The sequence below is a fragment of the Phoenix dactylifera genome, chromosome 8, assembly GCF_009389715.1.
Source record: "Phoenix dactylifera cultivar Barhee BC4 chromosome 8, palm_55x_up_171113_PBpolish2nd_filt_p, whole genome shotgun sequence".
NCBI lineage: Eukaryota > Viridiplantae > Streptophyta > Magnoliopsida > Arecales > Arecaceae > Phoenix > Phoenix dactylifera.
This window is the reverse complement of record NC_052399.1, coordinates 19890260-19912912: the sequence shown is the minus strand read 5'-3', so window position 1 is coordinate 19912912 and position 22653 is coordinate 19890260. Positions and strand designations below refer to the sequence as shown.

At 37.7% G+C, this 22653-nt stretch overlaps 2 protein-coding genes across 3 annotated transcripts; both read left to right on the top strand.

Moving 5' to 3' along the window:
• The first annotated feature begins 946 nt into the window (after positions 1-946).
• Positions 947-12393, top strand: LOC103723056. The gene is made up of 11 exons (XM_008813850.3): positions 947-1518; positions 5408-5552; positions 8325-8392; positions 8572-8642; positions 8770-9039; positions 10773-10936; positions 11026-11081; positions 11188-11240; positions 11709-11877; positions 11992-12089; positions 12173-12393. Exons 1-11 carry the CDS (start codon positions 1365-1367, stop codon positions 12275-12277), a joined length of 1353 nt encoding a protein of 450 aa, XP_008812072.2. The 5' UTR covers positions 947-1364; the 3' UTR covers positions 12278-12393.
• Positions 12394-15385: 2992 nt separating this feature from the next.
• Positions 15386-20874, top strand: LOC103723057 (14-3-3-like protein D). Of its 2 annotated transcripts, none has more exons than XM_008813853.4 (7): positions 15386-15602; positions 15701-16007; positions 16096-16183; positions 18695-18804; positions 18894-19042; positions 20355-20404; positions 20537-20874. In XM_008813853.4, exons 1-7 carry the CDS (start codon positions 15530-15532, stop codon positions 20537-20539), a joined length of 780 nt encoding a protein of 259 aa, XP_008812075.1. In that variant the 5' UTR covers positions 15386-15529; the 3' UTR covers positions 20540-20874. The 2 variants fall into 2 exon arrangements, with proteins under 2 accessions (XP_008812075.1, XP_008812074.1); XM_008813852.4 differs by having other exon boundaries at positions 20352-20404.
• The last annotated feature ends 1779 nt before the right edge of the window (positions 20875-22653 follow it).

Sequence of the window (22653 nt, the reverse complement as noted above, 5' to 3'; positions counted from 1 at the left end):
TGGGTGGGGCACCTCTTGGCGCGCGCTCTGGTCGACGCCCTCTAGTCGAGTGCCTTCCTGGTCGGCATCCTTTGGCCGAGCAGCTTTCCGGTCGGCGTTCTTCGGCCGAGTGGCTTTCCAGTCGGCACTTCTTGGCCGAGCAGCTTTTCGGTCGGCGCTCTTCGGCCGAGCGCCTCTGTGGATATATGACTTGGGGTTTTTCCCCTAACACAATCAAACATTAATTTCTATAAGATTCCGTTGGTCCATCTATCTAATTCAGATCCTAACTTTTATACTGCAGGTTTGAAAAAAAAATATAGAATGAATGTAGTTTGGTTAATATAGGGCCATTCTAGAATGAACAGATCGATTCACCAATTCTATAAAATTTAATTTTTAATTAAATGAGCAGCTCAATTCTACTTGAATTTTTTTATTAAATTTAAGTTTTTCGACCTTTTTTCTTCTATAATAACAATAGTTATCATAATATAATTATTTTTTTTTGTGCTGCAAGCTAATGTTTCATGTACATGCCGACTCATTATCAAGTATCAAGAGTAATTTCTGTAGGACAAAGAACAAGTATTTAAAGCTATTTCAGTAGCGGTCAACCATTCTAGAGGCACTCTTTGTAATTAAATTAACAACTCAATCCTACTTAAACTTTTAATTAAATTTAAGTTTTTCGATCTTTTTCTACCATAATAATAATAATATAAGCATATATTTTTTCTTGTGCTGCAAGCTAATGTATCACGTACATGCCCTCATATCAAGAAGCAAGAGTAATTTTGTAGGACAAGGGACAAGTATTTAAAGACATTTCAGTAGCGGCCAATAGATACTCTTTTTTGAATTGAAGGGAAGGAGCTCTGTAATAGGCTCTAAAATATATATTTTTTATTTTTTTATATATTCGTACTTAAATTATATGATCATTCGCTTTTCTTTTTTTTTCAGTGCAAATAAAAGAGAGGTGATAAGGCAAAGAGTTCCTGCCGGCGGCGAAGGTTGGCGTTTCCGCAGCACAAAGCAGACCAACCACAGCTGGACTGGAAATAAAGAGTACGAGACTAACAAGAGTGCTCTCTCGAGAGTCGAGAGGCCAAAGCGTCGTCGTTATCATCTCTTCCCCTCCTCCCACAGGCTGGCGCGTGGAGTTCAAACCTCAGCTTTTCCGCCTGTGCTCGGAGATAGTAGGAAATGGGCGGCGATGGCGACGACGCGCGGTGATGTCATAACGAGAAACCGAAGATCCGAAAGGGACGAAAAGGTTGCAAAAGGAGGAAAAAGAAACAAAAGATCGCTCTGCTAAATTGCTTGTTCTCCAAAGCAACGAAATTCTTTTTGTATAAATAAATATAAAAGGAGAAGATTGGATGGCGTGCGCGGTATCATCGCTAGCTGCCCATCGGTGTAGATATTGCGGCGGCTCGCCCCGGATCAAGACCAGGAGTGGCGGCCACGCGTCCTCCTTGCTCGGCCCGTCCTCCGCTCTCTTTGGGGATCCTCTTTCCTCCAGTAATTTCGCAGGTTCTCCTTTCTTTCCTGTTTCTCCTTCATTTCCGCTCTTCTTGATTGTTTGTGGAAAATGGATCGGTAGGGTCTCAAATCGTGGGTAATTCCATCTTTTTCCTTTTCTTGATTCTTTGTTCTGGGTGATGAAGTTTCTTGATTGGCCGTTTAAGAATCTCGTAACAATCTTGATTTTCTTGAATTTTTTAAACTGGAAAAGATGTATCGTTGAGTTCTTGCGATTTTTTATGTCTTGCGGAGGTCGATGATTTTGATATCCTGCGGGGTATATTTGTGATTCAGCCTGGGGTTTGTGTTTTTCTTCGATCTTCTCTGGCTTTTGGAAAAGAATTTAGCCGAATGCTTCGATGGTGATTCGTTTTTGCAATGTCGAATCTTTTTAACGATCTTCGCAAATGATGAAAAGCAGAACAAAGAGAGAAGAAACTTGCGCAGGACCGTTCCCCATAAGCATCGGTAATTCTAGCAAAAAATTAAATATATGCGTGAAGTCTTTGTATCTATGAATTGTTAATTCCTTGGGCACTTCCATAGGCTTTGTACGGGGCTCTAAGAGCTAAGTTACTCGTAATCTTGTGATTTCAATCCAGAATGTGGTCAGATCACAACATTTGGAATGATTTAGTTCCATATATGAAAAAGAGTGCATGATAGGATTATGCCATGTGCTAGAGTCAGTACACAATAAGGTATTGCAATCCCGGGCTTTTGTTTATCTTCATCTTAAAGATCCACAACACATGTTGGATTCACTTCTGTTATTCATGTTTGACCTAACTTTTGAACCTTAGTTCCCTGAATTGGAAGCAGCTACTGAATGAGGGAAGCAGGGCGCAGAGCTGCCTAGGAATCATATGTGCAAGACAATTTCAAAAGTTTCTGCTCATCCTTTTATTACATGTCAAAAGGAAATTCTTGAAACAAATATTGAAAAAACGGTGGACAATCACTATTATTTTTACTACTGAAGTTTGATTGATACTGGTAAAATCAATCAAACGAAAAATTAATTAAAACTTCAGCAAGTGGGTGCAAATGTGGGTGTAGGGCAGGTGCAACACCCTTAGTAGGAGAGCCCCCCTGTTACTGAAATATGGACCCTCCAGAATCTTTCCCACCTTTGCATATGATTCAGGATTGGCCTCCAGCACACTGATTTCATATGACAGATTCAAATCCTCCTGGAAAATACAGTGAACTAGGATGTGACTAATACTTTTATCTTGTGCGAAACATGCTTCCCTTGAAGCTTTTGCAACCTCATAACCTCTATCAATGTCTTAATAAAGCACCTAGGTTATATGAATAGATGACTTCATTACCCCAGCAGTGATAAAAGTTATGGAGGGACTTGTGATGAATGTGTGACTGTGCTCCGACCACCAAATTCTTAAGTTCTCCTTGGCACTGCAATTTTACATATAAAATCACACGGTCAACTTTCACGTCCATGAAGAATCATGTAATTCTAAAACTTTGTTGCTGTGTTTCATTCTGTGGGATTCAGCCATAGTTGACTTTTTATTTTGCAAGGTCAAAACAGATGAGGAAATTGGTCTATAAGTTCCTGGCCACCAAACTACTGACTTGTTTAAAAATTTATGTCTTCGCCTTCTGCAGTACTTGTTTTACCATGAACTAAACATTATGGCAAACTATTCTTGGGTGGATGGCTATTGTATAATGAATTATGTATCATTTAGCAAGAACATGTCCTTTTAGGTTGAACAATGGGAAGGTTCGTAGCCTTTTGATGCATCTATGACTGATATATGATTTTGTAAGCATTTTGATGCTGGATGGCTTGGGGAACATGATCCACTGGGTCTTTGGGAGCTTATGGTAATTTGAGCTGAAATAAGGGTTGCCGTGTTGATGGTTCATATTTGAAAATTTGGCAAAATTTACTACCAAGGTTGGGATCCTAAGAGAAATTGTTATATGAAATAAGTTTTGTATAAGCTTTTTTGTGTTTGGATTGTGAAGTGACAATGTTTCAAGGCCTGTAATTGAAGGAAAGATGGATTGGGAGTTCGGATAGAATAGACTAAGGCAGGCTAATCTTTCATCAAAAGTTTGTTTGACTAAGCAAGGAGGGATTGCATGTAGCATAATGTGAGGAATTAAAGTTCAATTATGATTTAATGAAATATCTGGAAATTGGAGGCTTCAACCTGTATACAACAAGTAGAGAGAAGAAAAGAATGCTTATCAATTAAAAGGGACTTTTGAGAAGAACAATAGTGATGATATCTTGGAGCATTTCATCACCATGAGCCTAGGTATCATATCTAGCATTGAAAATATGCATGCTCATCCCATGGGGTTACATGTTGAAGAGAAAAGAAAAGAATTTTTTTTCTTTTCTTTATCAGAACTATAACTACCGAAATGAAGACTGCTCCTTTGTGTGAGACTGTTGGTGATGGTTGCTAGAAGACTTCTTTACTTAACGAGGAACTACGACAAAACAAAATGAAATAAAATCACTTGTGGTTCAGTTACTTGAAGTGGTGAGATCTCCTATCTTTCTAACACATATCATGAACCACTAATTTTTAAGTTGGAGGCCTTTTGTGAGAATCTCTTTCAAGGCGAACATGAAACTTTTTTAGAGTGGTTGAACTCTAGATTTTCAGACCATCATTTCAAAGAATTGGTGCTATAGTAGCCGCCTTAGTGGTTTCGTCATGAACTGCTATGTTAAGCTTCATTGCAGCACCATACGATGCTTGATACCCGAGAATATTGGCGAAAACCTGCTATAACAACCGCTACATTATGGGCTCAAGGTGGCTGCTTTATTCCATGGCAAGCTGCATTGGCACCAATTTGACTGGTCTGACAATTATACATCAAATGAACAAATCCAGTGGTTTATTAAAAACAAGGGCCAGTCTACTTCTTTTATGTGCTAGCCAAATGGATAGAACAAGAATCAGAGAGACGAGAGGAGGAAGGTGGCCTAAAGGTGCAAATGATTATTGGAATAAACAACTATCAATTTGTCATTTGACATTTTTTTCTCTAGATTCTAGAGGAGTCGTATCTATTGATGATGATATTTTGTTTGGTAGATTTTGCTGCATGATTGTGGACTTCTTTCTTCTATGGTTGATGTTATGTGATCGGGTGCTTTAATATTATTTTGTTTGGCAGATGATGGTATTATGATATCGATATTGGCATCATTTTATCGTGTTAGGTGGATGATGTTCTTATAACATTGTCTTTATTTTTTTTATTATTTTTTTTCTTGAAGTTGATGTAAAATATTGATTTCTCATATTTTGTTAGAAAAAATATTCATATGTTTTAGCAGCCTGCATTGGATTATTTTGCCCATATAGCGCCCTCTGTGCTCTATCCACCATGAAACCCTTGGCTGCTATGTGCCTGCCATCCACATTTTAATACATTGGATTTTCCTATAATAGCATGATCAGCCACTTATTCCTGTAAAAGAGGTCTAAAATAAAGAAAATAGATATACTTCTTCTGCCAGTTTGCACTCCTTTCAAAGAATTGGAAGAGAAGAAGGTATGGCCAGCCATTTTGTAAGGAAAAATTAGGAAAGGAAAGAAAATGTCTTTGTTCGGATCCTCTTCCATCCTAAAATATAATTCCTAGTCAAGCTAGGAGACCCTGAAGGTGGCCAGATTATGGGTGCTGAATCTCTTACTTTTTCCTTCTGTTTCTTACATCTTTGTTCTTTTTGGAACCCTCTTATTCCTATTATCATTCTAAAAATGTTATTATTTTTAGATTTATTCTTTCTTGCTTCTTCGAGGACATATTTGTATTAATTGAATGCTGTTGTGTGGGATCCTTAGTATGGTCGCATGTAGAGCAGGTTCTCATGGTGCAATTGATTCTGTCTGTGCAGGACTGGACTCAAGCAGGGATGAGTTAAATTTTAGATTTCATATAATGAGTACAAGCAGGGGAAGTGTCACAGCATCCAAGGATATCTCCAAGTTAAAAAATGGACCTGATCATCTTCTTGTTCTTGTTCATGGCATCTTGGCTAGGTAAACTCATAAACATATATGTGGCAATGTCAAACAGCATATGTGAATGCACATGAGAATTATGGCATTATGTACTTCACAGTTCTGGTAATGTTTTGAGTCTTGTCCTTTATAGTGCATTATTGGCAATGAGGAATGAATTTTTGCACACTAGCTGTCATGTTTGAATAAATTCTCAATGCTATAGCCAGATTGAATGCAACTGCTTTATATGTGTCATGCTTGATACTTGACTTTCTGATGTTTAGGGCTTCAATGCTGGTTTTTTTACGTAGATGCCTGATTGTCTGATGTTTAGGTCTTCAATGCTGGTGTTTTACATTGATGTCCTATTCATTGCTTCTACCATCTCTTTTTATCAAACACTAGCCACCAACACTAGATATTGGAACGTAGGCTGCTTTCTAAAGGTTCAAATAATGGACAAGTTTGGTAATGGAAAGATCCACCAAACACAATGTGATCGGCATACATGTATTGTTATCCCACTTACTTGCACAATGTATGCACATAATTTCAAGCAAGGTTCGCTTACTGGGCGGAACCGAATGGTACACCCTATACCGTACTGGTTCGGCACCAGTATCTGGTACAGGAGGTATATCGACAGTCGATATGCCAGCGATCTTGTACCAACATAGTGTTAGTGTGGCACCAATATGGAGTTCGGTATTGAGACGGCGACCTTAATTTCAAGTATATTTGTACATAATTTATTACTTCTACTTATCAATATTGAACATTCAATGTGCATCACCCATCTTGGCTAGGTCAGAGTAAATTTGATGTTTTAATTTTTTTGTTTTAAATGAAAAGCTCATCATTGGTTAATCACCCAATTTCTGTAGAAATGATAATTGCAAGGTAACTTCTGGTTGATGGGATCATTTTGCTTCTATTTTTGGTTGTTTTGATTGTCTGAATCACATGATTGAAAGAAGCAAAGAAGCCTTGTTATATGTTTTGGTGCCTTAAGATATATTTGTATTATTAATCAAATAATCAAGAGACCTCATAGGCATGTTTTTGGGGCCTATATTAGTCATTTTGCTAGTATACCTTTATTACTATAAAATAACCTCCAAGGTTCTCTCATTCTTATTCTGCATGAAATTATTGCAACTTCTCTCTCTCTCATATGTTTCGTCCCTCATCTTTCTTTACTTCTCATCTTCACTGATCAAAAATTTAAACTAAGTGCTGTACTGCAGTGCACTTGATACAGGTTTTTCTGCAAGACTCAAATAACTATACAAGATTGCAAATGTATATGTTTTGCCTTATTGATGGATGCTTCTTACTATCCCTTGATATTTTCCTGATGCCCCCTATCGAGCATAGTTTCTTCTTTTCTGTATTATTGAAATGGACGTACACAAAGATAATGGACAGCAAGATCATATATTATATGCTAGATCAATCATATTCAATGTGTTGAGTTAGTTGACATGGATTCTATCTGTTTGGATGTCATGAGTTGATTGAAGATAGGATTTTATTTTGGCCATCTAAGAAGCCTGGATAAAGAGGTGTATGAAAAGTGGATGTATGGAGAGCTTTCAAAGTTAGCAGAGGGAGCTTTTATTTTATTTTATTTTTATTTTTTTGAATGACTAAGACTTGATAATATAAATATAAGCGTTCTGAGTCCAGGCAAGAGACAAAGGCATTGGTAAGATTGACTCCATGCTGAGATGATGCTAGAAAATCATAAGCAGGCTCACAACATGAGAAAATATAAATTCATGATAGAACACTTCGGTGAATAGGAATGAAAATTAAAAGAAAAATGAAACTTACAAAAAACTGAATTGATTTAAAAGTAAAAACAATCAAGAATCTAAAGTGATACAACAAAATTCTTTCGGACCAAACAAGCATAATAAGAATAAACTAGAAACGAATTTTGTAAGAAAAATTAAAAGAAAAAACATTGTAATTATTGCATTTCAAGTGCTAAATGCTATTTTAATGGAGGTTAAGATGGTCAACTTTTCCATTTTATTCAATCATCTTTTTCAGATAATTATGGTTGTGCTGCTCCCAGGCCTGGATGACTTATGCAGAGGGTTACCATTTTGTTGACAGCTGATTGTAGAAAGGAAGCTCTTCAGTATGAAATTCATTGTGACATGATACCCTAAAAAAAACTAGTAGCATTACTAACATATTCAGATAAGGCTGTTGATCTGAAATGTCCTTTGACTTAGAGAAATCTATTGTGCTTTTCTTGACAGATCCCATTCTTTATCAAGATCTCTGTTGTTGAATTACATGCTGGATTGCTGTGAATGTTTTGCACCTTACTGTAGGTGTACGTCAGCCACCTGTGTGAATGCTTTGCTTGTTAATGCATGGGTTGGTAAATGGACTGAGAACCCTCCGTTCCACAAAGGGCAAATGGAAAAAAGGAGGCTAGGGGGATTTCTTGCTGAATCTTGTGACATATTTCTCTACTTTTAAGTGATTTCTCTTAATCTGCTTAGTAAATCCAGAACAATGACTTGGTGATTATGCTTGCAAATGATGAGTTATCTATTCTTACATGTCTTTAAGTACGCATAGAAGGCTGTTTTCTTTCTTTTTTGTAATGTGGTATATTATCTTTCTGCTTTGTGTTATGTCAAATTCATTTGGAGCAATTGTTGTTGTTCTATGTTCTGTGATTTATATAGTTGATTATCTAATTTAAATTTCATGCTCATCAATTGGTGAAACATATTCTGAACGTGGAACATGGGACTTATTTTTCCACTGATATAAATTTTGCAGTCCTAATGACTGGATATATGCAGAAGAGGAATTGAAAAAACGACTGGGGAGCAATTTTTTAATCTATGGTATGATGTGTATACTTTTTCTTTTGTTATTATTATCTGAAACATTTCTAAATCTTTTGTTCTTTCTTACTATCATATCATCCATGCTGGTTCTTTTAATGTTCTATTATCTTCTGGCTCAGTTTATCAAAGGTGATCTCCAGCTTACAACATTTCTTATGATTTTTCCTTCCTTACAGCAAGTTCATATAATGCCTATACTAAAACATTCAGTGGAGTTGATGGAGCTGGAAGGCGATTAGCAGATGAGGTAAGTTGTCGATTACTTCTCTGTTTATAGTGCTTGAAGTATCTACTTTGGAATGAGATCATAATTTACGGTTTTGAATTTCAATATGTATCACCACTGATGTGATAATGGTGCATTATGTGAGCAGGTATTGAATGTGGTCCAAAAAACAGAAAGTTTGAAAAGGATCTCTTTTCTGGCACATTCTCTAGGTGGTTTGTTTACCAGATATGCTATCGCCATCCTCTATAATCAAGATATCTTGAACAGGAGCCGGCACGAGAATGTTATCAGTTCTAGTACCATAACTTCAGAAAAATCAGCATGCTCTTCAAACTTAGGGAAGATTGCTGGCTTGGAGCCTATTAACTTTATTACTTTGGCAACTCCACATCTTGGGGTTAGAGGGAAAAAACAGGTTCATTTTTGATTGTTGAAGAATATCTTTTATATGCAATCACCATTATGTAATTTATTCTTTATTTGAAGATGTTCTTTTACTTTCATTGTTTCTTTTTTCCTTCTCTTGTGTTTCCCCCTTTTGTCAGTCACATCATGATCCATCAGATGAGTACAGTATTTCTTCTTTCTTTCCTCAGCTTCAAAGTTCTGTATGTAATAGTGTATATACGGTCAAAACTTAAATTGTTAATTTGGAATATGTGTTTCTTGTGGGATAAAACGGACTTTGTTGCAGAACAGATTGACATGGAGGAAAAATGTCAAAAGGGCTTCGTTTAAAAATTGCAATGGGATAAAGTATTATGGAAATCTTAAGATTACGGAACAAAAATCAAAGATCATGTCAATATCTCATATAGGGAGATAATGATAGTTTGTCATATTCTTAAGGATACCTAAATTAGGGATAGAAAATTGCAAAAGTAAAATGAAATTTTCTCCAAAGGTGTCTGGTACAAATTCAGGGAGCACGATCACAAAAAAAGTTCCACATCCATTTAGTCAAATCTCCATATTAAATGAAGTGTTAACTGACCATCTATATCTAGATTTCTAAGTACAAACTAAACTCCAAGGATACTAAATTAAGATCCAAGTCCATTTTGTGATTTTTTTCCTTATTAAGTGAAGCATTAACTGACCACCTTCTACATAGGACGTATCTCGTTAAGTGCCAAGACCAGATGATGATAATTGCTTTTTATACCATCTAATGGACTCATTCTGGAGAAAAGCCAAGAAAATAAATGGAACCATCCACTTAAAGACTGTTAATTGCAGGAATATTGCTCATCACCACCACCATAGTACCCACTCAGCAAGTAATATGTGCTCTTTCCAAATGAAAACCTCAAGGAAGACACCACCAGAAAAATGATAGGCATTTTCAGTCTTATATTTTGTATTCCTTATTTTTATGGACCATGTATTGTCTGCTAGGAATATGCATTCCAAAAACCAGGAATTTTTTTCCTAGTCACAGGTTTGCTATTTTCTAGAATCTTGGGCTACAGACTTTTTACCTTCCGCTGTTTTCACTTTAAATATTACTTGTTTTTCCATTTATTACCAATCTTACTAAGGATATTTTTTTTTTATGAATTATGGTCAAACATCACAAAAATATTTTGATTTGACTCTCTAAAATATTGTCATACCCTTATCCCCTTCCCCCCCTTCTATGTACACATGCACATGAAAATATATTTATGTTGTATAAATTCTTCTTATACACTTCAAGAAGTTGAGATTCTTTTAGGAGGATCCCCAACAATCCATGATCTCAGTTTTCACTCTTCTTTCCTTTCCCAATTCGTTCAACTAATGAAGACTAAATGGTTATATGCTCCGCGATTTCTGGAAGTTTTGCAAACAGGTTCTTTTTCCCCTCCCTCTCCATCTTCTCCACCTAAGTGATGTCAGTGGTTGTCTACATATATTATTGTATTTGTGGCAAGACCAAAGATTAAAAATATCTAGTCAACTAAAATCAATTGGTCTGAATATCATTATACTTTATACCTTCCACAGATCCCTCATATGTATACTTTTGTGTTCTCATCTTAAGCTATTTAGCTTACTTTTCTTCCTTATTGTCTACCCTATTTAAGTAGGTCTTAGATATGGTATTATATTATCTTAATCTGATTGTAGGATTTAAATATGTGATGAATTTATTATATATTTCAGCTTCCATTTCTTCTGGGAGTACCCATTCTGGAAAAACTTGCTCCGCCTTTAGCTCCCATATTTATTGGCCGAACTGGTCGTCAGCTCTTCCTTACAGATGGTAAACCTAGTAAACCACCACTTCTTTTAAGAATGACATCTGATTATGAAGATAACAAATTTATGTAAGTCAAAGCAATCATATGTTTCAATTAGATTTCGTTTTCAAATTTTTTTAGCTGGAACTTATTATAAAATTTGTTCTATCTTGCAGATCTGCTCTTGCCTCATTTAAGAGTCGTACTCTTTATGCCAATGTATCATATGATCGTATCCTTCTATGATCTAATGTTATCATGTAAGTCTTTTAACAATTGAAAGTGCTCTGCATCATTTTTCTTTCCCTTCTGGTCCAGTTTTCTTGAGCTCCATTCAGACATGGTGGGTTGGCGAACCTCTTCAATAAGAAGAGAAAGTGAACTTGTTAAGGTACTGTGATGCGCATATGTTCTGCTGGAACCTTCAAATTTAAATGCAGTCAATGCTTGTTAAAGTAAATTGCTTGAACCGACTATTACTCATACTGGGCAACAGCTTGGCAGAATTTTAAGTGGCTTGTGATCAGGGACGTGAACATGTCAATATTTTTTTTATTTACATGGATTTTTTCCTTGTCATCTTGTCTTGGTGGCGGTCTGCATATGCTCATTGGTATAATCCATAGTATTACTAATAGTGGCCAGTGCAGAGGATATTCTGGTTTAACTATATCTAGATTCCATTAGGCATTATGATCCTAGAGTTCTGTTAGTTAGGCAAACATGAAAAAGCTTCTATTAGAAGTGAGAGTGAGAATACGGCTTAAAGATGATTTTGGAAGCTTATGCATTGAATGACAATATACAAGTTGACAATGACGATAATATGCCTACTGAGTTTCCCATTGCCTATTTGCAGCCCTCACGCCGGTCTTTGGATGGCTATAAGCATGTTGTAGATGTGGAATATTGCCCCCCAGTACCATCTGAGGGTCCTCATTTTCCTGCAAAAGCTGCCAGGGCAAAGGAAGTTGCCCAAACCGCATCAAACACACAACATACAGCAGAATATTACGACATGATGGAAGGCATGTTCTTTCTGGTCTTGGAAACAATTCAACATCTCAGTAATAGTTAATAAGTTAACTATGTTTGGTTCTTTCAATCCACTGCATCATTTGGTATTTTGAAAATGAAAACAGAAGAGATGATCCGTGGCTTGCAAAGGGTTGGATGGAAGAAAGTTGATGTCAGTTTTCACTCAGCATTTTGGCCCTTCTTTGCTCATAACAATATTCATGTATGTTTGAACTTTTTGCTACTAGTATTTGTTTCATATCCCTTGTTTTTATCTCGTTGACTGATACATTGTTGGCGATCCAGGTTAAGAGCGAATGGCTTCACAGTGCAGGAGCTGGCGTTATTGCTCATGTTGCAGACAATTTAAAACAACAGGAATCTCATACATTTTTGGCTGCAAATCTATAGGCACTCAAAGCTATATTACTTAAATATATTGTAAAATAACTACATAACTAATGAAATTAAATCATTTATTATGCACATAGTATAGTATATTATACATGTTGCTTCTTGCTGAATTATTACTTTTTGTAGGAAAGGATGGCTATTTTTTGAATGTGTTTCTGGTGTGCCAGAAAAAATGGGATATATTAAGTGGACCTGATTCTAACTAGATAATTTATCGCAATAACTATCGAAAACATCCACTTTCTTTGCGTGGAAGACTAAAGGGACCATAATGACCATATAATAGATAACCTTTTTAGTAAAATTTAGAATATATTTAAAGTTTCTTGTTCCATTACAAGCATTCAGTTTCTTCGAGGAGATAAATCATCCTGCCAGAGAATGCCCTTCTGGGCAAGTATATAGTTAAATCTAATGCAAGTTCCAAGTGTTTGAAGCTTTGTTGTTGGCATGTACTATAAAACATGTTCTTTGCTGAAGAAACATTGCGTGGCCGGGAATGAAGAATAAAAACTATAGTTTTCCTCTGGATACAATTTGCTGGTGGGGGCATTCTGTGTGACAGATAGCATTCTCTCGAGATTTGAAGATTGTCTGTGGTCCATCCCTGACCACCCAATTCGTTCCTACCTTTCTGATGTGTCTTATATATACCTCTTATAAGTTTTGCACATCCTTGATGTGTTTGATGTAAGATTCGTGTTTTGATTACCAATTGATATTATGTTTTTGATACATTATTGCACTCAGCCGTGGTTTAACCTTTGTATATTGTTATGTTTCAGTAGGATAAAATCCTCACTTAAAGACGCCAGCTGGTGCAGTTTGGACAGCATGATCACAACTCTCAAGCTATGGTAGGTTATTTCAAACCTCAAGATCTAACCTTTCGGTCAAAACAATAATGGTTTTTTGACAATAGAAGTACATGTGAATTTGAATGGAGTACCCAAAGGAAAGCTATTCTATTCCAATCAAAACTATAAAAATAAATCAATAAATTCCTTTAAAATTTGTTATATATGTTTGCATTAAGTATGAATGATTGCTTTATAGTATATACGAAGGCTTAAACGATTTCGAACAATCTAGTTCTGTTTGGGCTTCTTCACGGACATTGGACGGAGCAACTGATCTGTCCGAAAAGTTTGCTGAATTATGAATGTTGGACATAATTCATGCCATGGTCTGCGGATCTGTCTCGACAGATGGTTGAATTATGTTTTTGTAGTATTCCCTGCCATGCCAGACAATGCACTTTTGGAGCACAATCATGACCTCATTTTCATCTTTATCACGGACAAAAGTGGCTGATGTTTTGACTTCACATGGCCTTATTTCCCACCCTGGCTCATGGTCGCATAAATCTGGCAGTGAACAACCATGCCAGAAACTAAAACCAGTGCTTTAAAAGTTTGAGGCATTAGCAGATCTCAGCTCAATATCAATTGATCTCGGAATATCTCAGCTTTTTCCAAATCTGTTTGTCCTGCTACATCAGTTGATTTAAATTTAGATCTCGGTTCTTCTTGGTATTGGCCAACTATCAAGATGGCTTTTAAAGGGGAAAAAAAAACTTAGTTTCTTATTAATGCATATAGATTGAAGTAATTATTGATCTGGATTTTGATATGCATAATCTAGAACAAAAATTATATAGGGCGGGCATCATAGAAGAAAATATAGGATGGATTTTTTTTTTTTGACACATTTCTGCTTGCATTTATCTTAAAGAGAAAATCCAAAAGTTAAACGGGACAAGAGAAAGACTATCTTTATTCTTTTTCTTCCTTATTGAGCCTCTTCTTCTATCCTCTTTCTTATCAAGCCGTCTCTCTTATCTGTGAAAGTCTTTTTCTCCCTTCCTTCTAGAAGTTGTGTATCAATTTACCTAAAGGTATGTATTGAAATATTGGATGACTATTTTACTAACTATATATTACTTGACCGTGCAATGTGTACTAGTGAATACCATATTCTAAAAACTATGCACGGATTTATCTAAAGAAATGTCTTAGGTTGCTGCTGGGTGTGTATCAAAAAAGCTTATAGTATGTATCAAGAAGCCGACGAGTATATATTACTTAATTATATAATGTGTACTGGTATGCATTATATTATGCAAAGTGTGTATCGATTTATCTACATATATGTATTAGAATGTTGGATAACTATATTACTAGGTATATATTAACTAGCTATATACTATTATACTAGTGAATACCATATTATGTATTGATTTATCTGAAGGTATGTATTGAATTGTTGCTATGTGTGTATCGAAGAAGCTTAACCTATGTATCAAGAAGCCGATGAGTGTGTATTACTTGACAAGAAGAAAAAAAGGATGCGACAGTCTCTATTAGTGTGTGATTTTTTGTTATTTTTTTTAAGTTATAGAATTGATAGATTCTGTTAGTAGGAGAAGTTCTATCTTTATTTGACTTTTGGATTTTCTCTTTAAGATGCGCGTAAGAGAAAATATGACAAAAAATGAATCCCGCTTCATACGATTTATTATAGTGCCCGTGTTATATGATTTTTGTTCCATAATCTATCATACACAAACCTTCTAAACTTGAGATCTCTATTCAGAGTCCAGCACAAATTCGATCCTGGTTAGCACTATCCGTATTTAGTACGTAGATCTGGTCGGTCTCATGTTAACATGATAGGGCCAATCTCATCTTGGACATGAGATGTCACACCTACCTTGTTAAAAAATTAACATTATAATAATTATTCAACTCGAATACAACACCATATCTCAGTGCAAATCCCTTAGATCTAGTAATGGATGTTTAATTCCTCATTAAAACTCTATCAAATCGAAATCTAGATCGATAACATTTGTATTTAGAAATGATAGGTTTTATAGACCCGAACTTTAGGATCCCCTAACTCCAGCTGGGCATACCCCACCAAGGTAGAATCCTAAGGCCTGAAGTCATCGAGCGCATCCCCCCTGCACAAGTCTTATCGTCATTTAATTTCCTAATATATATATAAAATAAATCCATCCTGGCTCCACGCCTCCACACTGTATATTTATGATCCTACGGTCGGAAATGCTTATCACACAACCTCTCAATACTATGACGTTTGGTAACCCCTCCACCACTCCCCCCCGGCCCTCTTTTTTTTGTTTTTGACCGCTTTTGCTGTCAATCTCCCGAAGCCAAGGGAAACAGAGGCAGGGCCGCGAAGAGGAGGAGGACAAGAGGAAGGGAAAGTCGGATCGGATCTCCGATGGCGTCGCAGAGGGAGCGTGAGAACTACGTCTATGTCGCCAAGCTCGCCGAGCAGGCTGAGCGATACGACGGTAGGGTTTCGGCCCCGTTCCCCGGATCGCGAAACACTAGGGTTTCGATCCTCCAATCGGGCTTGGAATTAGGGTTTTGGCGCTTTGCTTTGGTGCAGAGATGGTGGAATCGATGAAGAAGGTGGCGAAGCTTGACGTGGATATGACCGTGGAGGAGAGGAACCTGCTCTCCGTGGGGTACAAGAATGTGATCGGGGCGAGGAGGGCGTCGTGGAGGATCCTCTCCTCCATCGAGCAGAAGGAGGAGGCCAAGGGTAACGAACAGCACGTGAAGAGGATCCAAGAGTACCGCCAGAAGGTGGAGTCGGAGCTCTCCAACATCTGCATCGACGTCATGACCGTGATCGACGAGCATCTCATCCCTTCGTCCTCTTCCGGGGAGTCCTCCGTGTTTTACTACAAGATGTGAGTCAGATCTGACAGCCCTGTGCTGGGATTCTGGTGGATCTTTTGGGGTTCTGGAGTGTCGAGTTCTTTTTTGGTCTTCCTGCAGGAAGGGAGACTACTATCGTTACATGGCTGAGTTCAAGACTGGCACTGAAAGGAGAGAGGCTGCAGAGCAGTCCCACAAGGCCTATCAGGTTAAAGATCTTTATCAAACCCGTATAGTGTCTTATATGATATAATTAACTTCAAACCCGTATTGACTACTTGTCATTAGAGCTCTATCACTTCTCCTTTTTTGTCTTGCCTAAGTAAGTTGCAATTGTTACAAAGTGGGCCATGTGTTCGAACAAGTATGCAGATACTCTAAACAAGTGCATTTACAACTTTTAAAGCAGTCGTACTTTCTTCGTCTAAACGAGTACTTGATTTAACGATTCTTTCCAAAAGGCGTGTAAAAGAGGCACTCTTTTAAAGGATATGTATATACACACATGTATGTATGTATGTATGTATGTATAATATGTATGTGTATATGTATGTGTTATGTATAATATGTATGTATGTGGATGTTCCTCCCTATGGGTAGGTATCTAGAAGGAGTTTCAGTAGAGCTATATAGTGATAAATTGTTGTTAAATCATGTTTCTTTGTGTGGATGCCTTGTCTAGAGGTGATGACTATTTCCGTTAGTAGTAAAATAAAGTAAAAATTTCTCGGGTTGCTTTTGATAAATTTAATTGGAAGTAGTTTTATACTTCTTATAAGATAATAGTTGACTATTTTCCACAAATTTATAGTAGATGGACATGTTGCACTGGCATTAATGTGGTGAATATAGAATAATAGATTAGAATACTTCATTGGACACCCCTCATTGGCGTAAGAAAGTATTATTATTTTATATGGTGTCCAGTCAAGTTTATGTACGAATAATCACTTTTTTTCTAATTGTTGATAACTTGATATAGCTTGTAGTCGGCATCTATTGGTTTTACTGCAATTATATTTTTGCATGAGTGTGACATAATTACAATAGTTCTGAGATTAAGTTAGTAACAATGAAGTGGTGTAATGAGATTATTCTTGAATTTTTTTTCTTTTAAGTTACCTGTTGTGAGAACTAGTTTAAAATCCAGAGGTATTGGATTATTTGATTTATGGTGAGAACAGTTGGAGCCTGTTTATCGGAACTTGAGTCAGTTATTAAAATTCAGATTGAGCTTGTAATGCCATTAGTTGTTTATAATTATGATGAGTCTAGCACTTTATAGTTATATAGTAACTTGACTCAATGCCCATATAAGTTTGTAAGACCGTGCTTTATTATTTTGTTCTTGCTATTTATTTTGTAAGGACTTATGAACTGATCATCTTAAAGAGTGATTATTTATGTATGGTAGAATGATCACCGAGATTTGTTAACCAATCCTATTTTTATGTTCACCTTGTTGGCTCTAACCTGACAAGGGTTTTATTATCATCTAGGTCCAACCTCTGTTACTTATCTTTTCATAGGGATTAATTTGTCACTATGGGCTAGCGTCAAAAGCAAGACCATCTCAGACAGAATCTGAATATATATTTCTCTACATTTATTTGATATCCTGCTCAAGATTATTGAATAGATTGTTTTGAAAAACATGAGCCAGCATTTAGAATTTGGGGTATTCTTGATTATTTTTTTCCCATGATTTTTCAAAGGTTCTTGGGGCATTTTAAAAACCAAGTCGTATAAAGTTTAATAGGTCAATATTTGCTATTTTTGGATAAAGAAACTAGATTTTTTTTTCCTTATCTCTAATTGGAGCATCGTTATTGTAAAAAGGTCTGTGCTGCTTATTGGTTATCTTGAGGAAGTTTTGATTAAGATTGTCTATATATTGATCTGTTTTTCTCTATATATGACACTAATGCAAGTCTATCAAAGTTGAATTCTTGGGAAAATTTCCACGAAGAGCTAAATTTTAACAATGTATTACTAAATGGAAGGCATATTCATGCTGTCACTAAGCAAGAACTCGACTTAAATGCTAATTGAAGGTCGAGACAAAACAAATTAATGGTTAAAAGTTGTTTTAGAAATTGCTTTGTTGGTTGTTAATATTTACATGCCAAAAAAGGTTTCTGTTGTCATGTTTTAACTCATTTTAGAACAGATGGTCCTTAACGGGGTTGTTTAGAACACAAGATTATGATGCAGTTTTCCTCTAACTGAATATCTCAAGCACCATATCTAAGGGTTACAACAGTGCCTAATCTGCTAAGGTTTCTGATATGCATAAATCGAAGTAAAATTCTTGGAGGGCATTGATGTGGCATCTATCCACTATTGACATTCTTTATTTGGGGAACAGGTTCTGAATGGAATGCATCTCTTCATAGAGCTATTACAGCTGTATAATCTAACCCAAAATAAGTTTGTTAGAAATGCTTTGTGCTGTTTTGTTTTTCAAGTTTTTTATCCATAATTCTTTTTGAAATTTTAATAGCAAATAATTATGGAGTAGTTCTAGTTGATTAATTTTTTTTATCGTCATGCTTGGATTAGCACACTGTTTGGTAAATCCAGATCTATGGCTAGAATTTTTAATTAATATATCTTTTTTTGCTCTATAAATGGATGCCAGCATATGTTTTGTATTACAATTACTAATCTTCACCAAAAAGTAGCGACCTGTTTGTGTGCTGATTCTTAATTTCTACAGGCGGCTACCCGTACAGCTGAGGCAGATCTGTCTCCCACACATCCAATTCGACTGGGTTTAGCATTGAATTTCTCTGTCTTTTATTATGAGATTATGAACTCACCTGAAAGGTATTGGTTACTTAACAGAAGTGAAATACTATGCATGTTGTATATCCTACTAGTACTACAGATTGATGTTACCTTAACTTGCATTCCAGAGCCTGCCACCTTGCCAAGCTAGCTTTTGATGAGGCCATCTCTGAGCTTGATTCACTAAGTGAGGAGTCTTACAAAGACAGCACATTGATTATGCAACTTTTGAGGGATAATCTCACCCTGTGGACCACTGACATTCCAGAGGATGGAGGTAATAGCAATTCTATTGTGGGGGTTGTGCTTCCAGCAGGTCCTTTGTTTTTCAATGAGTACAATGAAGACATTATTTTAGTATTCTATCTTGTTGTGGGACATTATGGTTATGGTTGCTTGTTGCTGTGGCATCTCAGGTTAAAAACTATGCATAAGCTTCAGGATAGTTCTGTTTTCCTTTATTGTTCTAGATAAACTTTTCTTTTGTAAGTTATTTGGTTAAATTTTTAAATATCATGGTTGGATGTCAATATGCTGCATAGGATTTTGGTGATTTTTTTTAGAGACTCTGAGGTCTAAACAACCAAAACCTTTCTTTTATTGTTCTGTTCACAGTGGCTTCGATGTTACCCCTTAAAATTTTCCGTATTTTTCATCTATTCTATTTTGGATACACAAATTAATTAATTAGGCCAGTTATGATGCTAGCGAATGGTGTGGATTCACTTTTGAGTCACAAAGCTGCAGGGACTATATGTTGCACAGCTGATTTCCTTATTACAGAAATAGAAAAACAAGTCAGAGAACATGGCTTCATGAATTGAGAAGTAATAAATAAACATAATAATGCATCCTTCCATTTCTTTTAAATTGTGAGACCTCTTTGGCCCGACTTTGCAATGGACCAGAACTGAACGAACGACTTTTGGGTCAGTTGTCACCTCCCATTCCAGCTGTGTTTTCGAATTGAGTAGGAAGGCGGTACCTTCTTCTGACTGTTTTTTGACGATTATGATCAAATATGATTGCATAAGGTATGGAAGTTTTTCTCACAAAAAACGTAGCATTCCAAAAGATTTCGCATCTGTCATGAGGTCTTTAGAGGGAGTATTTTCCTTTCTGTAGGTGGATTTTCATGTCAAATGTGCTTATATTTGTTTAGGAGAGTGATAATATTTACCTAGAAATGATTACAAAACTTTTTGTTGTAAAATGCAAGTTTTAGTGGCAATGACTTTTGATATTGTAGAAAGTTTTCTGGTTCCCGTATTTCTAATCTGGCCTTCTTAATTGTTGTGATGTGCTCCCTTGATTGGCTTTTGTTCAAAGCATGCCAAAATTTATTTCTTCTTTTTTTCTTTTGGTTGAGGCAACGGCATCAAAATTATTTCTTCTTACAAAATGCAAGACTCCATCTTTCCTTCTATATCTGGAATTTTAGTCTGATCGCTTTCTGACATTTTCTAGCTCATTGAACCCAGACTTTAAGTTGTTTAAGCTGCTGCTGCTGTTATTATTATTATTGTTATTAGGAATTTTTTATCAAGATCTTTGCCCTGATTAGTGGTGTCATTCTCTGGCTACAGCAGAAGATGCGAGGGAGGGTACTGGAAAGGCTGGTGGAGCAGAGGATGCAGAGGTGGTTTATCGTCTCTTTTTAAATTTGACAATATATTTTATTATTTAAGTTAATAATATTATGAACTTTGTGTAAGCTAGTTGAAATTGGCGATATTTAGTGTTCTAATCTCTGATTAATAATTTCTTTCAGTGACTCCGACCATTCTGGAGCCTTGCCCATACATAAGGATGGTGATGCTGCAATTAGTGTGCCTGTGAAATTCTAAGTTTCTAGTTTTCATTCTTATTTCTTTAGTTAATTTTAGTTTGACTGTGGCTGCACGATCCTATTTGCGATTTGTTTGGAAATCATTAGTGTCACTGTCTGAACTAGTGATTGGAAGCATGGTCTGGCTGCTTTACAAAGTGATTTTAAGTTAAAAAGTGATGAATCAAGGTTCAGCTCTGTTTAATTTCTACGAGTTGTCATATGTACTATTTTTAGATTGGGAAGTATCTTTAGCGTGGTATGCAAACTTGGTGGAAAAATTTAGGGCTGTCATGAGTTTGAAGTTGCGTATTTAGTAAGATAAATTCTTACAGGCTTTGCTGATTGTTGCTGGAAATTGGACCCGGGGGCCGCCGCGAAGCCGGGGAAGGAGGAGCTCCGCTGCTACAGGGGGCAGACGGCGGTGCGCCGGCCGGCTGCGTCCTCCGCTGCGGGGGGGTGTGCAAGTCCTGCAAGGAAAACCGGTGGCCGGGCTCCCCGGCGCCGGCCCTCCGATGCCTAAGTAAGAGGGGGCAAGTATGTGGAGAGAGCAGGGAAGAGAGTATATGGAGAAGACAGCAAGAATATTTGGATAGGATAAAGAAGACGAAGAGGATGATGTCCTCAATTGTGTCTATGCTTCCCGGCGGGTTCAGTCCCGGAGATCTGTTTCCGTTTTTTGTTTGTTCTCCTCCCCCCTTGGTTCTCCCAGCTTCCCTTTTATAGGAGGGGATTACGTTACCTGGGAGGTAACCGGGGGATTTGTCCCTGTCTGTGATAATTGGGCACGATTTGGCCCATTTATGGCATAGTGGAGAACAGGGCCGAATCAGACCGGAATCAGGGAGTTGTCACGGTCGATCGGACCTGTTGGAGTGGTTGAACCGCCGGCCGTAGCGGGCCTGGGGTCTGTGGATGGTAAGTGCATTTATTACCGAATGAACCGGCGGTCAGGTAGAGCCATGCGCTCTGATGGTTCAGTGATCCGGAGATCGTCTTGGGCCGTGTTCATTAAATGACTGAGTGCATCGGAGGCTTGAGAGAGTCTCGTGCATTAATGGCAGGTCGTGCCGAATACCTGCGAAGATCTTATGCCTTGATGGCTTGGAGATAGTGGCAGGTCGCAAGCCGTAGGAGTTGTCAGTCCCTTGGACTTTAGGCGGAGGTTGAACATTTGGTTAAGGCATCGGCTCGGCAAGAGTGCCGAGCCGAGCTGGTCGCCTAATGGGGCGTCCTGTGGCGGGGTTGCTTCAAGTACTCCTGGTCGGCGCCCTTTAGGCGAGCACCTTCTAGCAGAGCGCCTTGGCGCTGTCTTTGGTCGGCACTTTCTAACCGAGCAGCTTTGGGTGGGGCACCTCTTGGCGCGCGCTCTGGTCGACGCCCTCTAGTCGAGCGCCTTCCTGGTCGGCATCCTTTGGCCGAGCGGCTTTCCGATCGGCGCTCTTCGGCCGAGCGCCTCTGTGGATATATGACTTAGGGTTTTTCCCCTAACACTACCCCCCGACTTCCGAGCTCCAGTTGGCTATCAGCTGGAGCGCGGGAAGTAGCTTTAATTGGGTCATCACGAATTCCGAAAATTTTGATTTACTGTGCGTTTTGAGTTATCGAACGCTTCGAGGTGCCTTTAATAGGCGGTGTCTCTTCTTTTCCGAAGAACCTCATTATTGGGACACCTTTTGCGAAGCGTCCTCGCGTCGTGGGCTCATGATGGGGCCGCACGATCTTCGATTGCGGATGCCTTTCCGCACGATCCGATGGGGCGCTTCGACATTCGAAGCGCTAGCCCTAATTAAATGTGTCGTTTTGTCTTTTAGGCCGACACGTGTTATCATCTAACCAGGACGCAGCGCTTTCTTCGCTGATCCGGGTCATTGGGGAGGTCTATATAAACTCTCCCCCGGCCCCCTGTCCTGTTTCTATTGCCTTCTGCTTCCAGCTTCCTATTCTCCCAGTCTTCCTCAGACCGAAGTCCCTTTTCTCCGGCATCTTTCCCAGGTCCCCCTTCTTTTTGATTTCCCTCTCTTGTAATGGGTTCTTTGCCTAGCGAAGTAGTATCCACC